The sequence below is a fragment of the Dipteris shenzhenensis genome, chromosome 30 (genome assembly GCF_047967505.1).
Source record: "Dipteris shenzhenensis isolate YYH24624 ecotype China chromosome 30, Dip_SZ_1.0, whole genome shotgun sequence".
In the NCBI taxonomy this organism is placed as follows: Eukaryota; Viridiplantae; Streptophyta; class Polypodiopsida; order Gleicheniales; family Dipteridaceae; genus Dipteris; species Dipteris shenzhenensis.
Window position 1 is genome coordinate 42,768,770 of NC_141625.1, and position 21,480 is coordinate 42,790,249.

The 21,480-nt window shown below is 44.6% G+C and overlaps 1 protein-coding gene across 1 annotated transcript; it reads right to left on the minus strand.

Annotated features, from left to right (window-relative positions):
* Positions 1–865: 865 nt before the first annotated feature.
* Positions 866–19,620, minus strand: LOC147882160 (UDP-galactose/UDP-glucose transporter 3-like). The gene is made up of 7 exons (XM_087401410.1): positions 19,488–19,620; positions 18,933–19,030; positions 18,541–18,671; positions 2,502–2,532; positions 2,305–2,408; positions 2,097–2,218; positions 866–1,664 (listed from the first exon to the last, which is right to left on the minus strand). The coding sequence occupies exons 1-7, from the start codon at positions 19,586–19,588 to the stop codon at positions 1,247–1,249; spliced, it is 1,005 nt and encodes a 334-aa protein (XP_087257536.1). The 5' UTR covers positions 19,589–19,620; the 3' UTR covers positions 866–1,246.
* Positions 19,621–21,480: the final 1,860 nt, after the last annotated feature.

Below are 21,480 nucleotides of genomic sequence, written 5' to 3' on the forward strand. Positions count from 1 at the left end.
CTAGATCATAAATAAAAATAAAAAACCTACAAGTGAACCATAGCCCACCCTCTCTTCTCAAGCTCTCATGCAAAAGCAATCGAAATGCTAAGTTGTGAGCATAAAGCTAATGGCAAGCTCTCATGCAAAAGCAATCGAAATGCGAAGTTGTGGGCATAAAGCTAACGGAACATCCAACAATGTGAGTTCTCCAAATGTTCCACACAACCAACCCTTTGGGCCAGTGGATATTGTAGGACCTAGATAATACCCTATTGAGGGATCAACCCACTGGAACCAATTACCATCTTTGAGTGCACATGCTTCAAGTGTTCGAACAATAGGCCCCTCCACACATGAAAGCCAATATCACATCAACAATCCCATAAAAACTAAAATGAAGGGAAACCTATCTCAAGGTTCCTGCGCTGATGTTGTACCCCCCACCTCAAAACGAGCGTGTCATGCCAAGGGGTGTACATGTACAATGGCATTACAACCCACAATCGCCCCCACCCCCCCGCCCCCCCCCCCCCTTCATCATTCTAGGTGACGTGTACAACTAGAACTTAAGAGGACAAGTGACAATATTCCAAGGGACTTTGTGTTCAGACATACCATGATAACCAGCATTAGAGATATGTCTCTTATAAGCACAACACGTAACACTATCTTTGGTAGCTTTCAAGAAAGGCAGTTCACACTCTCTTAAAGACCCCTAGACATATGATTAACTGCATGAACATAACACCATGTGCTATGTTTAATCCTCGAGATTGCACGTCCTTTCAATTCATTAACTAATTGCCCTTGAATGTTTAAGGATGTGCCAGATCATTTACAGGTTTGATGGCTTTTAAATAGTATCCTTTACCATTAAGCTCATAAAAAACGTGAGAATAATGGCTCGATCATGCTCCCTCATCACCCTTGTTTCAAGGAATTGATATAATGAACAGCAAAAAATACTTGTCTGCTGTGAAAGGAGCAGAGATTAAAATTAAAGGCTCCGCTCAATTCTCCAAGTTGTATTGCAGGAGGATTGTCCATGCATAACACATGATACACTTTCCATGGTCAAAATTCTAGTGAGCACATCTGCTTAGGAAATACTATGGCAATCTCACTCACAGAAAAAATAGCCTTCTGGCTTAAAGCAGTTGTGCTCAGTTCCATCATTGGTTGTGAAAATAAAAAGATATATATGGGATTGTCAACCACAGACTGAATAGTCTGTGTGTGTAGATTTGACTTGTATAACGAGTGATTAAATATTTTTTGTTGACTTGTCAACTCTATGTTTTTTGTTCTTACGCTGCCATTTGAGATATATCTGGAAAGAAAGCCCACCAAACACCATTGTTACTCCTGTCCACTGCTGAAATGTCAAAGCGCTCCCACTCCAAATTGATGAAACCAGAATGCTCATAAACTTTCGGGTGGTAGTTATTGTGGTTGTAGCCAGAGATCCAAATTTGCTGATGGTCAGGAAAATAAAGTTTTGTCCAACAGCTCCACACAAACAGAAAATGATAATATCCCAAGCTGCTTCAGGATGCTCCTTACAGAACTGGACTGCCTCAAGGCCTCCACCTCCGCTCCATGAAAACATATAGAGAAAAGAATAAATTGAGCCCCATAAATTCATCCCTAGCATGATGTGCCAGGCATTTGTCTTAGGATACCTGATACAGAAAGCAACTTACAACTGTAATGGTGCAATTTATGTAATGGTGCAATTTAAAAAACCACATGCACATTTGCAACAATTGACACCTTGATATTCCTGATATGCTTGAAAAGCAATTGTGCCAAAAGATTGCAATACACGTAAGCTTTGTGCCATCGTGCATGTGCATAAATGATCACCAGTTGCTCTTCTGAAGTGCAGCATTTGGGCCCCTGGTTGTGTTGTAAGACGCACTATTAAAGGCAACATCTATTTTGCCTCATTACTTTCCATACAAACAAGCAATGCAAATGATCCAAAAAGTTGCTGTGCTCAGTGCAAGCATTCAGGCCCTTGGTTGTATGTAAGACCCACCTCAAATGACTATCATCATGAAAATTATTAAACTTGCATCTCTGGTTTCCATACAAATAACCAATGAACTTACTTTGCAGAGATGGAATCCTGTGTTGCATTTGTGAAACCGTCCATGGCTAGGTTCAAGAAGCATAAGCCATAACCCAAAGGTGCATTTGGACTCGCAAGTTTGCTTATTGTTTTTGAAGTACTCTGAAACTCAGACCCATTTTTTAATCAATCCAGACGAACTTCGGAAAAGCCAAAATAAAGAAACCAGCGGTTCCTCTCATGCCTACCTTGAATAAAGCAAAAGTTGAGACTCCACCAGCAACAAGGAAGGTACATATATACTCTGGCAAAGTATAGCGCACTCCATAAACAATCGTTCCCATGAACATCACTGAACAAATCAATTGGAAGAAGTTTTTAGCCAAAAGAGATACGTAGATAGCACAAATCATAATGAGAGAATAACAACAAAAGAAAAGACTACCTGGGATCATCTTGGAAGACTTGACAAGTACCTGCAAATCCCATTCCAGTTACTCACCAAATATATTAACCTTAGAACAAAAGGACGTCGTGACAATAGTGCAAACTCAGCCTCACACATACAAAAATAATCATAGAGCAAATGCAGGGTTGAATGTATATTGATGTGTGCTTTTTTCTACAGAGACCAAACAGTCTGAGATACTGTTAATTCTGCAAGGATAAGATCAAGTATCAGCTATAATGCAGGCTAGAACCCAAACATAAAGGATAGTTGTCAGCCTTTGAAATCTGATCCAGCTAATACCCTCTTATATAGATACATTTTCATTTATATAGCATGATACTCATTTTGACCACCAGTTTCCAAAAAAAAAACTTTTAGGGAAGAACAATCTTCATTATGTAGCAACTCAGTTAGGTTCTTTTAATTGTTGCATGTCCAATCACATGGCAAACAATTGCAATGTATTCCTTCATAAACTAATGCTTGTACAAAGGGAAACCCTTGACAAACGAAGATGAAAGTGAGTGTACGAAAGAAAGAGAGAGACAGAGGGGGGGGGGGGATTGTTTGTTCAATGTTTATTACCCTCCAGAGAGCCAACAGGACTGGCTGGGCAACTAAGGACTATCATAGACTTGCTTTTTGATACCCAGAAAAGACAGAACCATCATTGACTTGTTGAGTACTATACTAAGGCCTTTTGCTGAGTACTATACTAAACTAAGCTCAAAGCTCAAATCTCAAAAACTAGTACTCAATCTCAGAGTCAAAATGCATAACCGGTGCCATCGTGGCTCTCCTATGAGCTATGAAAATATATCGTATCTATGTCTGTGAGGTTGCCTCTCTGCGTCGCGGGGAGCGTGGTCTCCGTGATCTCTGGGACCATGTCGAGAGTGACACCTCTGCTCGGGCGATCCCCTCCAAGTAGAGCAGTGATGGGCTGAACCTACCTCCATCGTGCATGCCCTAGTCTCTCTCCGCATCGTCTGTGATCCCTGCATCTCTGGCTGCATCCCTCCTCGCCGTCACTCCATCCCACTGACCCATGCTGCTCTCATATCATCTATCTCTTCCTCCTCTACTCCGCCATGTCTGGCGGCAAACTCAAATACTTTGTCACTGAGCTCTCGATCCATCTCTATCTCCTGTGGTACTATCCCCTCCTCTTGTCCGATCTGACGCAATAGGGTCTCTCTGTGTCGTCACATTTCCATCAGATAGAGGAAAACACAAACCTGGTCCTGAAAGTGAATTAGCTGGGAGAGAGGCCCAAAACTGTGTCCCTCCTAAAAGAGACAATGGTATCGACCTCGAATCTCATAGTAAACTGGCAAGTACACATGAAGTGCTCCTCTGTCTCCACCTTCCCCAACATGCATAGTCCGTAGATCCACTGCTCCCTAGGCATACCCTCCCTCAATGCTCGACTGAGGGGACCAGACCTGCATCTATCCGATGGCAATCCTCAAGGCGTGTAAGAATCACCTGTCCGCCAGATATTGCAGCCTGATAATCACTCCATCCTCCAATATGCTCAAGAAGTGACGGTAGAACTAGATCTTGGTGGGGAACTCTTGGTTCCCGCCCAAGTCCATGATGTATAGAGCTATAGTAGGTCCAATTGTATAATACGGTTGATCTCATCCCACGGGAGCAAGGAATCACTGGCATCCAAGCTATACTGAAAGGGGGGGAGATGGTTCATCTGAATACCCTAGCTAGGAAACCATATAGATATATATGCGTGCATACCAGGCCGTGCTAACCCCGCTCTCAGATAGTCGCATAAATGACTCTAGTGCCAACCTCGGTAATCTCCCTCTAGGTAAGGCCCAGAAACTATGAAATAAGTAACCGTCCCGCGCCTCAGCTCTCAACTTCAGCTCTCAGCTCCAAGCAGCTCTTTGTGCCACATCATCTGGCTCCAAGCCGGTCAGAAATCAAGAACCAAGAAATGGCCCAACCTCTCCCCCTGACCTGCTCACGGACTTAGGTATTGCCACTGGGATAAAAAACAGGAGTTCACTTAAGTCCACCCCCGAAATGGCGAAGGGAGACAAAGGAGATAAGGAAAGAGAGAGACCCAACAACCAAAAAGAGTTTGAGGATGTCAACAGACGCAGCAACCAGAGTGGCCTACAGGTGGACAGCACTGCCACACAAAAGGCAACCACCAGGGCTTCCATGCAAGCAATCTCCACATCAGCGTCTACATCAGCTTCCACCTCCACATCAGCTCCCACCTTGGCTCTCACATCATCATCACCATCATTGGCAGCAACTTCTTTTTCGCTATACACTCCATCCATGGAGGGGTCAGGTCTTACAGCAGCACCATCATTAGGGACAGCTTATGGTGCCTCCGCCTCATTCATGTCACCATTGCCCTTGATCCAGCCACCCTTCATTGCTTCATTTGGCCTTACCACACCCGCACTCCAGAGCTACTTTTCACCGTCATCTCCCACTCAGCCCACTCAAGCTTCACCCATCATCCAGTCCCATCCTCTTTCATTTGTACTAGCCCCCTTCGATCCACAATGGCAGGGCTTTCCTAGGGCCACCTTACTTGATGCCTGGGAGTCCCTCTTGATGGAAGTGCGCAGCATACGAGTAAGAGACGCGGAGTTAACCCGCTTCGCACAAGAGCAGGCCCGCTTTGCCCAGAAACAGGCTCGTATCATACACAAGCAAGATACCCTTATTCAAAGGCTCAGACAGAACATTTCACAGCTCCGACAGGAGGTCACAGCCATACACATAGTCCCCGCGAGTACCCTAGTAGTTGAGGCACAGATTGCGAGCATGAAATCTGTAATCGAGGAGACTTCTAGATGGCTCAATGTGGCCAAATGGGAACCTGCGAAGGCAGCCATTTCGGCTACTCTTATGGAGCAGCAGCAGAGAGCCAGTAAGGCTCTCTATGGCATCCAACGCACTAAGGCTACACCAATGAGTGATGCAACTGCATTTCTGGCCACTATTCTAGAATAGCTGACCCGTTGGAATGCATCCATTAGTGCTTTTTTCACCGCACTAGCAAGTATGCCTAGAGCTGGTTTCGATTTATTTGGCAGCCCACACCCCGGAGATAGAGGTCAGTCCTCTTCTCAACCCTTTGGCATGCCATCATTCCGGAGAGATGCATTTGGCGGGAGAGACCCATCCAAGTGTTCATGGGTGGTGAGCACATACAGCCAAACGTAGCTAGTGCATCAGATTGCAACAGCTCTTGCGAAGCAAGGGGTTAGTGGTGGGCCCCAAAGGTAACTGATTGGCATGATAGGAAATAAGCAGCAGCAACATTTCCGAGGTTTCCCACTGTTACAGGCAGCAAGATGTCATATGCTAAGCCATACAGGTCATTTGATGCTAAGCTAGGAGCTAAGCCAAGTGTTGGAAATGAAAAATCAGAATTTAAACAACACAGCAGAAAGTGGGCAAACATATGCTTCAAGTGTGGTGAGAAGTGGACTCCTGAGCATCGGGAAATTTGCAAAATGCGTAACAGCGGTACTACAAAACTCAGCATGATTATTGAGATATCAGATGATGAAGATTTAATGGATGCTTCTGAGAATTTGGATGCCACTCATGATGATTCAGAGGGTGCACAGGACATGGAAGAAGCTCCAGATATTGGAGCCACGAGGGACTGATTTCCGTTATTGAACATAATATGCATGGTATACAATCCAATGACACTCAACCCACTTGTGGCATGCACCATTGGCCTACAACCTTTCATGTGGAGCATCAGATTACTATGCCTTTTCATGTGCAAGAGGATGCAAGTGGAAATGCTCCTGTGGATGACGAGATCTATTGGGATGCGCAACAAATAATTTATGCTATCTCTTTTCATGCCTTGATGGGCACCAAAAGTGCTGAAACTATTAGATTGAAAGGGAAAATTAATGGCACGACTGTTCACATGCTTGTGGACAGCGGTAGCACTCATAGTTACATCAATTCTAAGACCTTACAGAAGGTGGGAGTGGTTGCCACTAAGATTGATAATGCGCTAAGAGTAGAGGTGGCAAATGGACAGCATTTGATCAGTAAACATTGTTGACAAGATGCAAGGATCAAGCGCTCTAAGGATTATGAATTTGCAGGGGATCTCTTGGCACTGGACATGGGCCCAATCGATGCTGTCCTGGGCTGCGATTGGCTAAAATCTTTGGGTAAAATCAGCATGGATTTAAATGCCCTATCACTCAGCTTTGTCCACAAGGGTAGAACCATAGCATTGCATGGCATTGCCACTCTGCAAGGATCAAGCCCTCTAAGGATTATGAATTTGCAGGGGACCTCTTGGCACTGGACATGGGCCCAATCGATGCTGTCCTGGGCTGCAATTGGCTAAAATCTTTGGGTAAAATCAGCATGGATTTAAATGCCCCATCACTCAGCTTTCTCCACAAGGGTTAGAACCATAGCATTGCATGGTATTGCCACTCCTAAATTGCAGGTCATTTCAGCAAGGCAGTTGGCTAGAGAGCTCAAGAGGAGCATGCCCTCTATGCTCTAAATGTGTCAGTATCTCAAGGGGGTAGCATTCCCCGTGTTGAGGATTGTGATATGGAGCAGTTGCTCTCCGAGTTTGCTGATATGCCATCCCAATGGGGGATGTGGATCATGCCATTGTTCTAGAGCCTGGCAGTAAGCCCATAAACAAAGCCCAATACCATGTCTCTAAGGTTGAGCGGGAGAAGGTTGGAGTAGAAGTGCGGGAATTGCTTGAGAAGGACTTCATCTCTCATAGCAATTCTCCTTTTGCCTCCCCGGTGCTTCAGGTAAAGAAGAAAGATGGATCGTATCGCATGTGCATTGATTACAGGAATCTAATAAGGCCACTATCAAGGACAGGTTTCCAATCCCCAAGATAGATGACCTGTTGGATCAACTCAAAGGTGCTCAATTTTTCACGAAGATAGACTTGAGGTCTGGTTACCATCAAATCAAGGTGAAAGAAGGAGATGTGCACAAGACGGCCTTCCACACAGAACGGGATTTCTCCCTTTGGTGCTTCAACTCATTTCCCCTCATGCTTCCTACGTCAAGAGTATGGATTCTAGTATAGTTTTATGCCATATGATGATGTGTCATATGACATGGCATTCTTGTTCCCGCCGCACCCCCGTTCCCCCTGCTTGAAACATTCCCTATTCCCTTTCTGGCATCTGACTTTCTCGGAACGTTCCCATTCCTTGGTAACTATCTATAGCAGTTCTCTTTAGATCGCATTTCAGACCGTCTCACATTCATGATGCAAAAAGAGGAGCACATATGACACATGTGGATACGGGTTCAGTCTCTAGTTACAACTACACAATCCATCTTCATGCAAGATGCTACTTCCCTTGAATACATCATCCTATGGGCATAAGGTCACCACAGAGGGCCACAGCCCATATGAGACGATACACGAAGATATCATGGATCCTCCTCCTAGGTGGGCCTACTAGACTTTGAATCAGAACCCCTCAAAGGAACTTGAGATCGACCCCGGAAAGCTTGGATAGTGAGGCGTTCAGAGAATGCACCACAAACAACAAAATATGGACATCTATTGGAGATGGGAGCCATACACGACCTAATCATCTGCTCCTAATCAGGAGGACTCACTTGTTTCACACAGTACACGACATCTATTGGAGATGGGAGCAGTACACGACCTCTAATCATTATGTTATCGAGAGGACTCCCTTGTTTCCCACATGGAGAGGGAACAACTACAGTGGACTATTTTATGTCCCTCCCCCTTCACTTAGCACTGACCATTCCTACCTTTGTATTCCCTACCCTTTGTGTCAAGGATACATGATTTTATAGTCCCTCCCCCTCCAGTCAGCACCGAGCATTACTACCTTGCATTCAACATTGTGTCAAAAGTACATGATTTTATATTCTCTCCCCCTCTACTCGGCACTTTCTAACTTAACATTCAGCATTTCAATTGCCATGCCAAACACACGGCACAATCTCCCGCCCCCACCCATGTTCAAATTCGCTTTGATCATGCCCGTGATGCGATCTATGCAAGCCACATGCCTCGTGAGAAACCGTCCTACCATGGGGATGATGGAGATCTTGCTATGCCTCTTGTAGCAGTGGTTCATGATGCTACCACTCCTATGACTCTATCCACAACACACCCCTCACGTTACAAAGATGTCTCAAGACCCATAGTTTGATGCTGAGTGCCAAGAGATGACATCTCACCTCATACGCAAGCTCACATGGGTTGGATGAGGTGACTCGCTCTTTGGATTGACTAATGCACCAGCCACCTTCCAAGCGCTGATGAACAAGATATTGCATGCACTTCTTTTCATATGCGTGCTGGTTTTCTTTGATGATATCCTCATTTGCAGCAAGGATAGACAAAAGCACATTGGGCATGTGAAGCAAGTGCTGGAAATTTTGAGGATGCATCAGCTTTATGCAAAAGCCAGCAAATGAGGTTCAGTATCTGGGGCAGATTGTGAGTAGACGTGATATTCAGGTAGATCCCGCAAAGGTGAAATGCATCAAAGATTGGCAACAGCCACAAAATCTCACCCAGTTGAGAGGATTTTTAGGTCTTGCTTCCTTCTACATGCACTTTATTCACAAATTTGCCAAGAGGGCAGCTCCTCTTACTGACCTCTTGAAGAAGGATGCTTTTCGTTGGTCAAAGGAAGCACAACACAGCTCTGAAGACCTGAAATTTGCTCTCACTCATGCACATGTCTTGGTATGCCCTGATTTTTCGCGTCCTTTCACTGTGGAGGTTGATGCCAATGGCAAAGGATTGGGGGCTGTTCTGAGGTAGGAACACCGGGTAATAGCCTTTGAAAGGAGGAAGTTTGATGCCAGAGAACTCAATTACTATGTTTATGATGAAGAGATGCTGGCTATCTTGCATGCTTTCAAGAAATGGCACCACAATCTGTACGGGAGTAAAATTAAGGTGAAAACATATCTGGGACACTGAGATTTTTCTTGACCCAACCAAATTTGTCCTATAAGCAGAAGAGGTGGTTGGCTGCAGTCCAATCCTATGATTTTTGTAGGCCATCTTCTGGTGGTTCTAGTGATGCCCTATAGGCCATGGTATGTGCCTTGTAGGCATAAATATAGGCACTTGTAGAGTTAGTGCCTTTTAGGCCACATAGGACACTTAGTCCTATGTGACACCTAGGACACTTAGTCCTAGGTCTAGATACTTGTACATTGTACTTCTCTTTTTTCTATCATCCAAGTTTGCATGACAGCGAAGACGTGTGCGACAATTTGCTACCTGCACTCTCTCTCTCTCAAGTGATCCTACAGTGGTATCAGAACCACGTTCGACTCGTTTCCTGCCCTCGCATCTGTATCTACTCCCTGTGCCACCATCCGTATAGTCTGTACCACTGTACGGACGACCGTACAGATCCCGCGTCAGAATCTATACTTCTTCTACTAGCTGCTTCCGTACGTACTTGCGATGTACTTGCACCATACAGCCTACACACAGGACACTCGTATACCTACATCACCGTACCTGCACGTGGGAGCATACCTGCTCCGTATTTGCGCCGTACAGCTCCGTATCTGAGCAACTGTACAAATATGTACCTGCATCATAGTACAGCCGTACATCTTCCGTACAAAAGTATGGAATGTCTTGTTACTGGTGTATTCCATACTTGCACCTCTGTACAATCACGTGTGCACGTACCAAGCTACCGTACAATTTCGTACAACTGTCGTGCACTCGTACACCCTGAATCCGTACATTGTACCAGTTTCGTACCTGCTCCGTACGATTGTACGTACACAGTACATTGGACATGTTCCGTATGTCCGTACATTGTACCTGCATCCGTACAGTTGTACTTGTTTCGAGATTTCCGTACAAGTTTTGCACGTGCAAAGTAATATTCAGAACATTCTCAAAATTTGGGGCTTTTGAGGGCTTTTGCTATCCTTACCTTTCTTTTACTGTTTGAAATCTTCTCAAGCCATTTCAACAGTTTGGAAAGCCTACCTCTTGCTTTTCTGCATTTGCCCTCTTTTTGGTCTATTTGCCCTCAATAAATTTGCCAGATTTGCTCTCTTTGCAGTGAACATTGCCTGCCACAGTCACATTTGGGTCAGATCTGCATTTGCCCTTTGATTTGGGTCAAAAATTTGCAGATATTTGCTGTCATTTTTGGACAGCCAGCTTTTTGCAGTGATAGCCTTGAGGCTTTTGGGTTTTCGGGTCTCTTTCAGGGTATCACATTTGCTATGGCTAGGAACAATCAAGATTTATTTGGAGTTCTTCGTGAAGATGATAAGTTGGATGGCACCAACTATCCAATGTGGTCTTATCTCATGAAACATATTCTTGTTGCAAAGCATTTGTGGAATATTGTTTCTGGGGTTGATCTGAGGCCATCCAATGCTACAGTGGTTGCCTCTACTGCTGGTCCCTCTACAAGGGTTACTCCTCCTGATGCCTCATCTTCTAGCACTCCTGCTACTACTCTTCCAACTCAGGAACAGACAAGATGGGATGCAAGAGATGCAAATGCACATTCATGTATTGCTTTACCATGCAAGAGAATCATTATTCCACACATCCAGTCTTGCAGGACAGCAAAGGATGCTTGGGATAAATTGGCTTCTCTCTATCAGATTCACAATGAGGCACGTGTTGCATATTTGAGAAGGTAATGACAGGAAGTCAGCATGAATGAAGGTGACTCTATGGATGCATACCTGACAACGGTCAAGGACCTCATGGAACAACTTGCCAACATTGATAAGGTGGTGCCAAATTCACAGATTGTCAGTACCACATTGAATGGACTGCCAGATACATATCAAGGGTTTGCTACAACCCTTCGATTAGTGGCTATGGGTAATCCAGACCACTATTCTTTTGATTAGCTAGTGACTTTGCTTTTGTAGGAGTGGCCATGGGTAATCTAGACCACTATTCTTTTGATCAGCAAGTAACTTTGCTTTTGCAGGAAAAGCAAAGTAGAGCTAATAGACAAGCCATTATTCCTAATCATGCATTTGCTTCACAGCAGACAGGAAGAGGCAAGGCTTCCAAGCCTGTGGGCAAGCCAAAATCTGCGCATAGCAGCTGCAATTCCTCCCATGCATCTAAAAATACAGCAGATAAGTCAAAGAAGAAAAGATGCAACTATTGTCGCAAGCCTGGACATGACATTTCAGAATGCAGGAAGCCCATTGCTTCGGAGAAAAAGAAAGCAGGATTGACAGTTAATGCCTCTCATGCTATTGAATCCCATGAGCCAGAAGATGCTTCACATGCACATGCTCTTCAGGATGATTGGGCATGGGCTGTCCATTGCTCATTTGATCCCTCCAAAGCTGATGCATTCTTTACTGCTAATGATGCTCAGTCCTCGTACTTTGATAGTGGTGCTTCCAAGCATGTCACATCTTGCAGACAGTTGTTTCATTTTTTAGCTGACCTCGAGGGGGGACTGTCACATGTGCTAATAATGCTTCATATGCTGTAAAAGGAATTGGAGATGTGCAACTCACATCCATTTCAAGCCATCCTGTTACTCTGACAAATGTTCTTTTTGTGCCTAGAATTGAAGTCAACTTGATTTCAATTTCAGCAATCGCCACTTCAGGTTTCATAGTTATTTTTTATGGCTACAGATGCCTAGTTTATGATCTTCATGATGACAATGCCATAGTTCTCACTGGCACTTTGCAAAAGGGGCTTTATCACCTTGATCATCACTCAGCTGCACTTTCTATTGAAGCATTGGCTACTTCAGATTCACAGCTTGCTGAAACTCATCTTTGGCATGAGAGAATGGGCCATCTCAATTATAGAGCTCTTGCAAAGCTACATTCACAGCAGATGGCAAATGATGTACCTCAAACTCACACAGTTTCCAAACATGTGTGTGAGGGTTGTCTTTTGGGTAAGATGCATCGGTTTCCTTTTCAAAAAAATTGTCCAAAACTCTCACAAAGGAAATTGCAGCTAGTACACAGTGATGTCTGTGGCCCAATGAGGACAAATGCCATTGGGGGGTACAAGTATTTCATGACTCTCATTGATGATTTCACAAGATATTGCTGGATATATCCTTTAAAAGCCAAATCTGAAGTTTTCCTATGCTTTCAGAGATGGCTGAATATGGTTGAGAATGAATCAGGATGCAAGCTTGTCACCCTCAACACAGATAGGGAGGGAGAGTATATGTCAAAGGAGTTTGATGCATTTCTGTCTTCACGGGGAATTAATCACTCATGTACTACTCCTTACACTCCTTCGCAGAATCCTGTTTCTAAAAGGAAAAACAAGTCCACAATGGAGATGGCCAGATGCATGCTTAAGGCCAAGCCTTTGCCCAATAAATTTTGACTTGATGCAGTAATGTGTGCCAACTATGTGCTGAATAGATCACCTACACGAGCATTGAAGACTGTTGCACCTTATGAAGCATGGAAAGGCAGGAAGCCTTCACTTTCACACATAAGAGTTTTTGGGTCTCTTGCATATGTTCATGTACAACCAAATACTGGGAATATTGTCAGTAGAGATGTAATCTTTGCTGAACATTCAGCTTCTCCTCTTGTGGACTGCAAACTAAGCCAGATGTTGACATGTTTGATGCCTTTGAATCTTGGTTACCTCTACCATCCTCAGAAGAGGATTTTGACCAGCAACATGAGCCTCCTGCAGGCCCTCCACCAAGCAATAATCAGCCACTACCTCATGCTGATTTGCAGGTTTCTCTTCCGGCACAAAATGATCCCACTATTCATGATGCAGTCATTGAAGAAAGAGCTGTCAATAGACAGCAAAGGCAAAATCCCAGATGGCTTCTTGATACATTGAGGGACAGCAAACAAGATCAGCCTTTTGCTGCCCGGACAAGATCAGGGAATAGACAGCATGGTCACTTTCTTGAGTTTGCACTCCTTGCTAAATGAAGAGCCTCTGTGCCATAAAGATGCTTTTGACAGCAAAGAGTGATGCAATGAGAGCTGAGCTACATTCCATTGCTAAAAATGACACATGGGAATTAGTAGATCTCCCTCCCGGCAAGCATGCGATTGGAACCTGGTGGGTCTACAAATTAAAAAGGAAATCTGATGGCAGCATAGATCGATACAAAGCCCATCTTGTTGCAAAAGGGTATGCCCAACAAGGCATTGACTTTGAGGAGACATTTGCACCCACATCCAGGATTACTACCATTAGATGTGTCATTGCCATTGCAGCCCATCATCATTGGCAAGTGCACCAACTTGACATCAAGACTGCTTTTCTTCATGGAGATCTGCAGGAAGAAGTATATGTCACACAACCTCCTGGCTTTGAGGTTGTTAATTCTGAAAATAAGGTATGCCGGCTTAAAAAAGCCCTTTATGGTTTGAAGCAGGCACCTAGGGCATGGTATGCCAAAATTCATGCACACTTACTATCCCTTGGTTTTCATAATAGTCCCACAAAACCCACTCTTTATGTCCGTGGGAGTGGATCTGATTTTTTAGTGCTGATTTTATATGTGGATGATATGCTCATCACGGGCCTAGATACTCAGCAAATTGCAGCTTTCAAGGCTGATTTGCAGCAGTTTTTTGAAATGTTAGACATGGGACAGCTCCACTATTATTTGGGGATTCAGTTTGCTCATGTTGAGGGGGGTATCATGATGTCTCAGTCCAAGTATATTGGACAGCTCCTTGATCGTTTTCAGTTTGAGGATTGCAAGCCAATCTCTACTCCAGTGGACCCTGGCTTCAAATTCTCAGCTCATGATGGGAGCCCACCATGTGATATCACTCTTTATCAGCAGGCTGTTGGATGCCTTATTTATTTATGTCACACCAAACCTGACTTACAGTATGCAGTATCTCAGCTCAGCAGATTCATGCACATGCCCATTTCACAGCGTTGGCAGGCAGTGAAGAGAGTCTTCAAATATCTCAGAGGCACTCAGGATTTAGCCCTCTTCTATGGTGATCAGGGTTCACTTACCATGCATGCTTACACGGATAGTGATTGGGCAGGATGTTCCGACACCAGAGTGTCACATACTGGCAATTGTTTTTTGCTTGGCAATTCATGTATCTCTTGGCTCAGCAAGAAGCAACCAACAGTTGCCACATCTAGCTGTGAGGCTGAGTACAGTGCAGCTTTCACCGCTACAGTAGAGTGTGTTTGGCTTCGACAATTACTTACAAATCTTGGTATTCGCCAAACATCCTCCACTATTGTCTACACTGACAGCCAGAGTGCTTTGGCCATTGCGCGTAACCCAGTGTTTCATGCGCGTACCAAGCATATTAAAGTTCATTATCATTATGTTCGGGAGCGGTTGTCCGCAGGAGACATAGAGTTGTCCTATCTTCCCACAGAGGACAACATAGCAGGTATGTTTACAAAGGTACTTGCTGGTCCCAAGTTCGAAGTCTTTCGACAGGCTTTACACTTGGTTCCCTTTGTTACATGATCTGACATCCCTTGTACATTCATAGGTGGCTATATCCTTTTGGATGAACATGTGCCACCATGACCAGAAAATACCAAGTATTCTGAGACGTTTCCAGAATACTTCAGCCCATCCCATGGAGGGGGGTTTGTAGGCCATCTTCTGGTGGTTCTAGTGATCCCCTATAGGCCATGGTATGTGCCTTGTAGGCACAAATATAGGCACTTGTAGAGTTAGTGCCTTATAGGCCACATAGGACACTTAGTCCTATGTCTAGGTACTTGTACATTGTACTTCTCTTTTTTCTATCATCCAAGTTTGATGTGACGGCTAAGGCATGTGCGACACTTTGCTACCTGCACTCTCTCTCTCTCAAGCGATCCTACAATTTTGACATTGAGTACAGAAAAGGGAAGGAAAATGTGGTTTGTCCAGGATGTGGGCTTGCAATTTTTATGCTATCTCTACCATATATCAAGAGTGGATTCATGGCATTCAAGAAGACAGCATTCTAAGGCAGCTCCCATATTTTCAGATTTGCAGAAGCCCCTCCAGTCAGGGTCACCCGGAATTCAAATTGCATATTGGGCTGTTGTGGTGCTAGGACCGAATGCCAGACTCCAAATATAGACAACTGGTTTTGCAAGAAATGCACTCCTCTCCCATGGCTGGACATACGGGTGTCACTAAAGCATAGGGAAGAACCAAGCACAGCTTTACCTGGGAAGGCATGTGGAGGGATGTGGTTAAATACGTGGCTGAATGCTTGCCTTGCCAGCAGAATAAAGTGGACAACAAATTACCCGCAGGTCTCTTGCAGCCATTACCTATTCCAGAGGACAAATGGACGCACATAGCAATGGATTTCATCACAAGAGTGCCTTCTACAAAGAGGGGAAGTTGGCACTTGCTGAATTTTGCTACAACAGTACCAAGCATCTCTCCATTGGCATGAGCCCGCTTGAGTCAATGTACAGATGCAAGATAGGGATGCCTTCCTCAATTTCTGACATGGCTGTGAAAAATCAGCAAGCATGGAATGACTTGGAGAGGATGGATGCCCTTCTGCAGTTGGCAAAAAAGAATATGCAGGATGCCCAAGCCAAGCAAAAGAAATATGTGGATGAATGTAGGAGATATTTGTCTTTCAAAGAGGGAGATTATGTGCATTTGCGTCTCCATAAGAACCGTTATGCCTGGTTGAAAGGTAATACCAACACAAAGCTTGCTCATAGGTATTACGGTCCTTACAGGATCATCCACAAGGTTGGAGAGGTAGCACATCAATTGGAGCTACCTAGTACCTCCCAAGATCCATGATGTTTTCCATGTGTCTTTGGTGAAACCACATGTGGGACAGCATGTCCATGTTCTTCCTGAGTTGCTCTTGCACTTCATCCATCCATATGGGATCTCTTCCCTCCGTTGTTATGATGCCTTGCATTGATCCTATACGTGCATTAAAATCTCCTTCAAGAATAATTATATTCTCTTTGGAGAACCTAGCTATATCCTCCCCTAAATGCATGAGGGGATCTTCTCGGGATATGTTGATGTTTTTGTAGATGGATGATAGTGAAGTTGCAAAATAGCATGCTGCCAGTTTGATATTCCCCTCCTCTGCCATGATTTCTAACCACTAACAACTTTTGATGCTCTCTCCCATGTCAGTCTGATGTGACATGCTATCCACCAAACCATGTGTGTTTCTACATTCCATATTGATGTTTTAAAAGAACCTTGAATTTCCGAGGATGTGTTCCCCTCATGCTCCCATGTCTTCAAAATTATAAGTATGTATGTTTCAGCTATTTCCTCTTCCCAATGTGATGGCCCTGTCCGAGGTCCATCCTCCATGTTCCACACTTTGATCCTAAAGGTCTCGGAGTCCCAATGCTTGTTTCCCTCCCCCCTTGCTTTTTTCTATTATGACAGCCTTTCCATCTTTCATGTATGCAAGTTTACTTTCCTTTTCTGCTTTTCTGCTTTTTTCAAGCTTCTTGAGCTTTTGAGCATATTGATGTTGGAGGTTAGCATCTCCTGATGTAGCATGGTTAGGGTAGAGAGAGTGTGCCTTGGTTGTGGGTGTGCCCACCCCCCTTGTGAGGACATTGTAGAGGGATTGGGAGCCTACCTCAGCATGTGTATCTACCAAGGGTTGGTGATGTATCCAGCCACCGCACTTCTGGCTGTTTGTATGCTGAGCTAGGGCCTTGCATATGTACCTGAGGGTACATCAGGGCTCGTCTGGGGCCTATGTCTTGGCAGCCCACTGGAGGCGCATTGCAGGCAGGTATTCCCAGGAGGGGTTGCTGGACAGATCACGAAACTTCAGAGCCTCTGTGTAGCTTGCTTGAAGGAAATGATCACTAATCAAGTGAGCTTGATCAAGCAAGAGATGGTTGCTGATGTCAGCAACAAAGAGGATGAAGTTGACCTTTATGCAGAAGTTACAAAGCAGGAAAATGGAATCACCGAAAAAACAATCTTAAGTGTGGCGGGGTTGCAAGAGGACCTGCCTTGGTGATGAGGAGGGATATACAGAAGATAAGATCACATGCCTCTAGAAGGAACAGATCTATTCGAAACAAAGAGCAGCAAGAGTCAAGATCCTTACACAAACGCACAAACTGAAGGGTACAAGGATTTGGATATCCAAGGAGCTCCCTCCAACTCAGCTCAAACAAAGAAACATTGAACTCATAAAGTGAAGGAAGCGCACAAAGCAGGTAAATGGGCAGTCTAGCAGGATGGACAAGCCTTGATTAGGGAATTCAAATCCAAACCCAAAGACTCTCAGTCTTATACTGATGTTCTTCAGGCCATTCTCAGATAGGATTAGAAGATAGCTATGCATTATAATAATCCGGAGCTGAGTTGCCATGTGTGCACTCCCCGGAATCCTGACGTAGTAGTGACTTGTTTTGCTGTGTACTTTGTCTCATAGGCCCGTGAGGCCTTCCACAGACGTAAATATGCCTCTCTCTCTCTCTGTCTCTCTCTCTCTCTCTCTCTCTCTCTCTCTCTCTCTCTCATATGCAGTAAAGCAAATGATGTCATCGTTGCTTCGTGTAACCAATATGGTGTGGTCCTTATCTCATCTACGCCTAAAGGGTTGCAAGCTCAGTTGACAGTAGACTTTCAGCGAGCTTGCCCATGACAAGGAATGTGTTTCAACCTTTCTCTTGCAGCATTCCCTTTTGAGGGAAAAAGACATTATGACATGCCACAGCTCCCTAGAGCCCGATTCAGAATGAGCCAAGGGACTGTGGCATTACTCTTTCTGCGACCTCACACCTAGGGGCGTAACAGGACTATTCTCCCCGGAACTATAAGGAGACTTGTATGCATGTAATCCCAACAACATGATTGACAAGAGCTAATAATAAAAGCTTCGTTCTGAGTTTTAGCTGAGTAATTTGAAGATCTCATTAAATATTTCTCGTGCATAACAAGTCAAAGGCACAAACGTTCGATCTCAAAACACAATCAAACACGTGTGCATACAATATGCACGTTCCATTCTATAAAACTAATAGCACTCGAAACATGACGCCTGCATACATTTATCATACCTGTGCAGGATAGCTGATGTACTTCAATGCTTGGATGCCACATGCTGGTCCAATTGAATTAGTGATGCTGGGGCTCCAATATAACCACAGAGGAGCTTGACTATTACCCTTTTTTGTCCAGAGTGCAATCACTGATCCCCAGTTCCACAATCCACCCGGAAAAATGAGTCAAACGGCCATATGCAAAACACATCTCACACAACTATAAAATAACATCACAGAAGTCTAGACACAATCAGAAATGGGTAATTGAAACAGTGTGCCAGCGACAAGTAGCCTAATGGAAGAACCCTTATATACATGTCTGGTCCATGTCCATGGAATCATCCAGCTGAGAAAAGACATCCCACACTAACTAATACGCGTGGCATGTAATGGGAAGAAAACCTTACTGATTAAAGACCAAAAAAAACACACCACATTCTGTGCGAAATTCAAGAAAGCCAGGTGCTGAAATCTGTGCCCTTCCGGCCCGAATTTCTTTGTGGAGCTGCAAAGAAAAATACATCTGTATCAGAACATATAGAAATCATTTTGTGCAAGATCGTTGAGCATTCATGGCCGGCGTAATCTGAGGGTTGGCTTAAGCGCCATTCTGCACAGCAATGATGGGGCCAAGCTTCCCCCAATTCTCTTTGTGGACGCACTGACTCATACGATACGTGTACATGTACGCCTGCATTTGAGCCTCTTACGTCGATATCTTCTTACTGTATCACTTTACATGTGGAAGTTGATCTTAAACCTGTCCTAGCTGAGCAATAATCATATTTGCTATAACACACGGTTTTTCCAGGCAATGCGACCCTCCCGAATGCGTTATTTTTTGAGAGCATCTAAAACTAATTACTTTGGAGAGATGCATCGACGACACCGAAGAGAAGTATCCGACTACTGATCCCAAAGTCCAGAAGTGAAAACCGAACTAGGTCAGAGACACATCTTACAGAGTTTCTTGAAGCACCCCTTGGGTAACGTAAGCGGTGAAGATCCCTGCTGCACAGACTCCCAAAAGTAGCACACGACCGAGCCCGCCTCGGGCTTCCATACTGAACGCTCCTCGGGCACAATCAGCAGCAAATCGTCGACTTGCGTGAGCACCCACACCCAACTGCGTCGTCACACTTCTTCAGACGCAAAACGGTCAGCCACCCTAGACGCGATCTTTCGGAGACCAAGCCGACAGGCACTCCAAGAAGAGATGTTAGGGCTTCTCTTTCTCTCTCTCCGAGCTACGGGAGCAATGAACAAGTTTCTGCTTTGAACTTTGAACGTTGAAGCAAAGAAAAAGAAGAAGAAGAGCTATCAGACATTACAGACCACAAGACAAGTACTGTCCCGACATGCCACGTGGGTTGACTTACATCGCGGTTTTGCCACGTGACAGTATGTGGTTGGCGGTGTAGTTAAAGCACGCCCTCTGATTGGTCGCCGACTTGCCAACCTTGTCATCAGTAGTTAGGCTGCAGACTACTGGCGGAATGCAAAAGAAATATATATATATATATATACATTTATTTTTGGCCTAGTGGAGGTTAGGGATTCCAAAGAGAAAATTGGGGTTTTTTGTGGGCCCCATTTATCCACCTCACATGCTCCCCCAATCACGCATCCCCTTTGGTGCCCTTCCATGTGTCGATATCACGCACCACACACGTTCCCCATCTCAATCGGACGAAATCCATCAAACTCGCCTTGTTTCTTTGGCACCCATCTACGTGTCAATCTCACGCACCACCCACGTGCCGCACCTCTATCCGACGAATTCCGACATAGTCGTCATAATTATTTGGTACACAGACAGTTTGCATGCCTCGCCATGCAAGGCAACGACCTCATTGCTTGGAAAAGTCTATCCTCACTACAATGAGCTTTTTGAGTTATGTTGATAGGCACCCAGCTTAATCAAAAATGCGATCGACCCATTCATCCTACCTCTCTAGTTTCGCTCAACAAAAGTGCATCCACCATGCTTGCAAGTATCAATTTTACAGGCTTTTCGAGGTCTAGTTTCGGCGATCTATCAAACGAAGCCCACATGCTGAGTATAGCTTTCTCACGCCTTCAAGAGTCCCTGCGATTAGGGGAGCAATCGGGAGCGGTTTCAAACAACTCAGCTTTGTTCGGTATAGGAGGTGCATGTAGCAAATGAAGCCAACCGTATCTACTGCCTAGCACGTTTGGTTTCATCAATAATAGGCTTGTTAGTATGGGCTACGGCAACTCGTTTGTGAAACCTAAGCCTGGCTCGTCGATGTACAATGAATCTCATTTATGCTCGATGTTTGAAGAACAGACTCACACGGCTGGGTCTGCCACAGCGACGACTTCTCTAGAACAGCAACTACCCACCTTCGATGTACCTGGCAAATCTTCCAATAGCTGCAATTTGGAAGCTCATTCAAGTTGGCTAGACATGCATGCAATAGCAAGTTTAGTTGTTGGGGCTATGGTGTAGAGTTGTTGGAGAGCGCTAGTAGTGCAGGTACGTCGCAGTCTTGATTTTTTCTAAGTTCACAAGCAGACTTCTAGGCATTGATAAATGACCCACATGTTATACTAGACTAGAGGCTACACAGCTCAGTTTTTGTTTTGCAGATGTTGGAATAACCTCCATGGGTCCCAAGATGTGGCTTCTTTTCACATTTTTTGGCCTGTGGGATCGTCATGCCTATGGTGAAGCTCGGCCAATGGCCTCCTCGTTTTTGCTAAGGACCTGGGTTGCACGGGCATGTCTGCTCTGATCAATGGCACCTCATTCCGTTCTGTTTTGTATGCTATCAAAGAGATTCATAAGCCGGATCGATCGCCAAAAGGTAGCCATCACATTTCAAGGTAGAGCTAAGTTTGCGTTTGGAGAAGTTATTGAATCGATGGCTATTTTGCAAATTGGGGAAATGAAGAAGCTAGTGGAGGAAGGCAAAATCAAGTATTTGGGTC

Excerpts from the sequence above, each read along its gene's own strand:
- LOC147882160 (XM_087401410.1), bottom strand. The coding sequence starts at position 19,588 with ATGGAAGCCCGAGGCGGGCTCGGTCGTGTGCTACTTTTGGGAGTCTGT. Across the intron at positions 19,031-19,487 it reads GGGGTGCTTCAAGAAACTCT|CTCCACAAAGAAATTCGGGC; the intron begins GTAAGATGTGTC and ends TTTTCTTTGCAG. Across the intron at positions 1,665-2,096 it reads CAGGATTCCATCTCTGCAAA|GTATCCTAAGACAAATGCCT; the intron begins GTAAGTTCATTG and ends TTTCTGTATCAG.